Below are 4,515 nucleotides of genomic sequence, written 5' to 3'. Positions count from 1 at the left end.
TCTTCCGATTTCGTCACAGTAAATTTGGCCTAAAACAGGATTAGAAATATATTACTAATTAAGTTATAACATACATAAGTTTAAATATTCAATATCTGATATTTGCACTGGAACAGGCTGCCCAGGGAGGTTGTGGAGTCTCCTTCTCTGGAGATATTCAAAGCCCGCCTGGATGAAGTCCTGTGTAGCATGCTCTAGGTGAGCCTGCTTTAGCAGGGGGGTTGGACTAGATGATCTCCTGAGGTCCCTTCCAACCCTTACGATTCTGTGATTCTGTGATGCCCAATAATCGCATTGCCATGTGTTTATGTTTATTACAGCTTTGACTGATTTCATTAAAAAACATTGAAATAAAGGTGGTAGAAGTATCTAACCATTCTAAAGGCATTTAAAGTATGTTTGCTTTCTGCAGGTAAACTCCCATATAAATATCATAGCAATTATTTTATCAGTGCTTTGTCCTCTGTGACCAAGCCCAGTTCACACTGCCTGCTACGCTGTCCATTGCCTAGTTACTGGATGACAACCGGCCGGTAAAATATAGAATCATAGAATCTTTTAGGTTGGAAAAGCCCTTTAAGATCATCAAGCCCAACTGTTACCCTAACCCTGCCATCCCACCACTAACCCATGGCCCTAAGCAAATTCCCTGAGCTTTTGGACTCACCTTTGTTAGCTGCTCTGCAAAGTGGATGGCTGTTTGAGTATGAAGTGTAATTGGTCCGCTTTTCACTCTAGACACCCCCTTTGCTAGTGCCATAAAAATGATCAGCTGAAAGGGAGGCAAAGGTAATAATTAACTCACTCTTCAGATCTTAGGAACTTAGTAAAAAAAAAAAAAAAAAAAAAAAAGGAAAACCAGGCAAAAGGTCTGTAGATGTAAAAATGGGGTCTGTAAAGTTTCATAGAAGTTCTTGATGCTGAGTGTTCAGAGTGATCCCAGGCTCGAGAAGCTTGGAGATTACAACTGTAATGCCTATTGCAGAAGGGCTACTACTTTTCCATAGGGGAATTTGCCACTGAAATCCTGTCACTACATTTAACTTTGCTCTCCCCATCCCTTCCACCCCAAAATTCCCCAAAGTCACATCAGACTCCAGACTGGTCAATTACCTTTATGGAGAGAGAAACTCAGGAAGAGGTTTTCTTAATTCTAACACTTCCTGATCACATATTCACCAGACAGATATTAAAAAAAAAATCTGATTTGATTTACAAACACCAGCACAACAAGTACTCTGTAAAGCGTGACATAACTCTGAGCAGTTCCCATAGGCACGGAATCTGGCTGTGCCATGTTTCCACCAATTGTACTGTGCGTGCTTTGGAAAAAGCAGGATGGGTCCAAGACCTAAATACTTCCTATTACACTACATAATAGTAACGTGTGGCCAGGTGTTTGCAGCTAAGAGGTAACGTCATCCTGTCTAGAACAGCCCCAGGTTCTTCTCAGGCTGCGTTACTGAAAATAAGACAGTGGTAGGTCTTTGTTCTCAAATGGAATTAGGTGAGCAAGACAAAGAGGCACACCTCCTAGATCCCCTGTTCTCTCATGGCTTCACTTAGTCTCATTCTTAATATGTAACCAGGGAGCTATTTTTACTCCTCTACATGGAGTGCCAAATAGAAGCAAGTTCTCACCTCTTTCTTCCATACCTCCTAAGATTTACAGGAAGGGAAAATTTAAAGGTGTCAGTGCAAAGCCAGGACCATCTGTGGTTCCCAAGGGCTGTATGTAATTTGCTAATCCTAGTGATGTTGTGACCGCACCCGGAAACCTCCTAAGACTTCTAATTATCAAATAATTATGTAAAGTCACTGCTATTTGTGGAGATAGTCTAACTTTGAAATCTACATCGCATTCTTTCCCTGTTCAGATTTATATTCTGTACAAGTTATACATACATGCATGTTCTTGCTACTTCAACTTCATGCAAACACATACAGGAGCCTTACTTGGTCTTGCAGAGAATCATCCACAGTTCCACCATGTTTAAGATTCTTAAGCAGTATCTCAGCTGCTTCAATGCCAACCTTGTCAGAATTCTTTCCTAACAGAGAAATTCAGGAGATTAGGATGCTGCCAACTATTATTTAACATTTTAAAAATACAGAAGGGGGGGAATCAAGAAATTATCAACTTTTTAAACCTTATTTCCATGCTTAGATGTCTGCTTAAAAAACCCCTCCCACCTATGACATATAGTTCATACTTCCTAAGCAGTGGGAAGAAAGTAGGCCCACTTAGTCAAAGAAACATTTTATTCAAACCATTTAAAACCAAAATCACTTCTATTCCTTTTAGATACACATCTAGATTCACTGTTGAACAAAAACTTCACAGGTAAACCACGAAGAGCGTACGTCCTTAGAAGTCCCGAGGCATTTTCAACTCAGTGATCCTTAACAAACCATTCTAATAAAAGGTGAGTTTAATAATTTTGTATTTTTTGTCACTATGCAGAAGCAGCCTAGTCAAAGTGTAAGATTCCATTTACTACATTTAAAACCTGCTCATTTCCACTGTCCTTTATTACTGAACAACACCCATTTAAAAATGCAGCACTCGAAGCATCAGATCTTTGAATAGATTGTACTTCAGATTCCCATTTGCTAACAGTATATTGAGTGAAATCCGAAAGAGGTACATGTCATGGAACTCTTACCTCTCTTGCCAAGTGATGAGCCAGCTAACAAACAGCCTGTTGAAGTCTCTGCAACAACACTAAGCAGAAAGAACAAAATCAATATTAAGAACAAAATGACTCACGTTGCGCTTTATTTATCAGCTATGTAATCGAGATCTAGCTAATCGACCAGCGAGGTTACAGGTATCAATAGGAAGTTTGGGCTCAACTTACATTATTCCACTTCCAGTCCCAAAGGCTTGATCATCAGGTTCTCGAACAGGCTGAATGTTAATGTAAAGGTCTCTGATTTCTTTTCTGATGCATCTCACTGCTGCTGCTGCCATGTCTTTTGCCAGCTGACATGGCAAGAGGTAAAAACATTAATTAAGTTATGTAACTATAGTAATACTTCTTGCTCATAAGTCTAATTATTATAGTGAATCCCTGAATAAAGGGGCTACTTTATTAACCAGAAAAACAAAGGATTGTCATAAAACCCCTACAAGCAAGCTCTGAACATCATCTCCTCTGAGAATTTTCCCACAAAATTAAGGTAACACTAATTGCTGAACAAATGACAATTATAGTGATGGATGTAGAAGCTTCAATATCAGTAGAAATTCAAGAACTTTTCTCCCTTCATAGGGAGAAAGATTTTATTTTAGTCTTGATTATCTCAAGTCATTAATTGGAAAAAAAGAACCAACCACCCCACCCCACAATTATTTTGTACAGGGTATACTCTGTAAGTTATAATATATAAAATAACAATTTTAAGTCACAGGCAGATGGGGGCAGATGAAGCCTATCCCATCCCTGTGATCCAATTGTAGCCAATATTCACAGGTTTGGAGATTTTAAGACCAAAACCAGCAGTCCACAGCTCTTCAAAAAGTAACTCAGTTTCTCCTCTTCCTTCCTCTACCAATTCCTAGCCCATGTGGGAGAAGGAGACTTAAGGAGATCCCACCACTCGTTCTCTATAAACACAGACAGGGTAGGAACAATAGGAAGAAGGGGGCACAAAGGAGCTAAACTCCATCTTTGGCTAAACCTACCCTTAACTTGTGCTGCCTAATACCCTTAGCAACAGTTGACAAATGTGCTGTAGTCTGACCTCTGCCTATGACAGTGCACCACAGTCTACCCATAAATCTATGAATGAGGGCCATGATTTCAGATTTAAAATAATCCACGTAAATATGAACGATACATAAGTGAGCTATAAGATACCCCTCAATATATGCTAAAGACTTTTGAACAGTCATACTGAGGATATCAAGGATACCGTTCTCATTTCCTGCTTTTTAGCTGCTACCATATTGCTATGCAATAAGCGCACTTTAGAAATGTCCAAAGTTCTATTTTTTGGCCCGAGTAATTGGAATCATGTCATAAGGCCACTTAGTTTGTATGTGAAAGACTGCAGAGCACAGGAACTGTAGAGGTATGTTAAGCACATTACGTGCACTTCTCTATAGATACATGAAGTTGGATACTACCAGAGGTATTATCAGCACTTACTTTTATGGGCAGTGCTCCAGCAACAAATGCTCTGCCATAGATCTTTGTCACTGTGCCACGTTCTGTTAGGTTTATTGGGCTCAACTCTTTGACTGGTGACATCTGGACTACAACTTCACCACCTCCCTGAGGATAGTAGCCCCTGTTTAGAAAAAGTGATCAGATACAATTAAACGCAAAGATAACAAGGAACCAAGAAAAGAGCCAGAAGGCTCTTCATAAATTTCATTATACATTTTTATGTTCTCTGTTACTGTACGTATGATTTTTATTGATGTGTGCCTTAGAAATCATAATAGAATTAGGTTCTCTAACAACAGTATGACCTCATAACACACATCTAATTACTGAATACCAACAT

The 4,515-nt window shown here is 39.2% G+C and overlaps 1 protein-coding gene across 1 annotated transcript in view; it reads right to left on the bottom strand.

Annotated features, from left to right (window-relative positions):
* The window catches only part of RTCA (RNA 3'-terminal phosphate cyclase), a gene marked incomplete at its 5' end in the record, with an annotated part of 7,905 nt that overhangs the window by 463 nt on the left and 2,927 nt on the right, over nucleotides 1–4,515 (bottom strand). The window contains 7 exon segments of the mRNA XM_035902875.1: nucleotides 1–2; nucleotides 5–29; nucleotides 668–772; nucleotides 1,957–2,051; nucleotides 2,667–2,725; nucleotides 2,862–2,986; nucleotides 4,155–4,296. The exon segment at nucleotides 1–2 is cut by the window's left edge and continues 463 nt beyond it. Coding sequence (XP_035758768.1) covers nucleotides 1–2; nucleotides 5–29; nucleotides 668–772; nucleotides 1,957–2,051; nucleotides 2,667–2,725; nucleotides 2,862–2,986; nucleotides 4,155–4,296 — 553 coding nt within the window.

Source organism: Egretta garzetta, unplaced genomic scaffold, assembly GCF_000687185.1.
Source record: "Egretta garzetta isolate BGI_Z169 unplaced genomic scaffold, ASM68718v1 scaffold149, whole genome shotgun sequence".
Lineage (NCBI taxonomy): Eukaryota > Metazoa > Chordata > Aves > Pelecaniformes > Ardeidae > Egretta > Egretta garzetta.
Note: the sequence above shows the minus strand (reverse complement) of the source record. Positions and strands in the feature narration are given on the sequence as shown.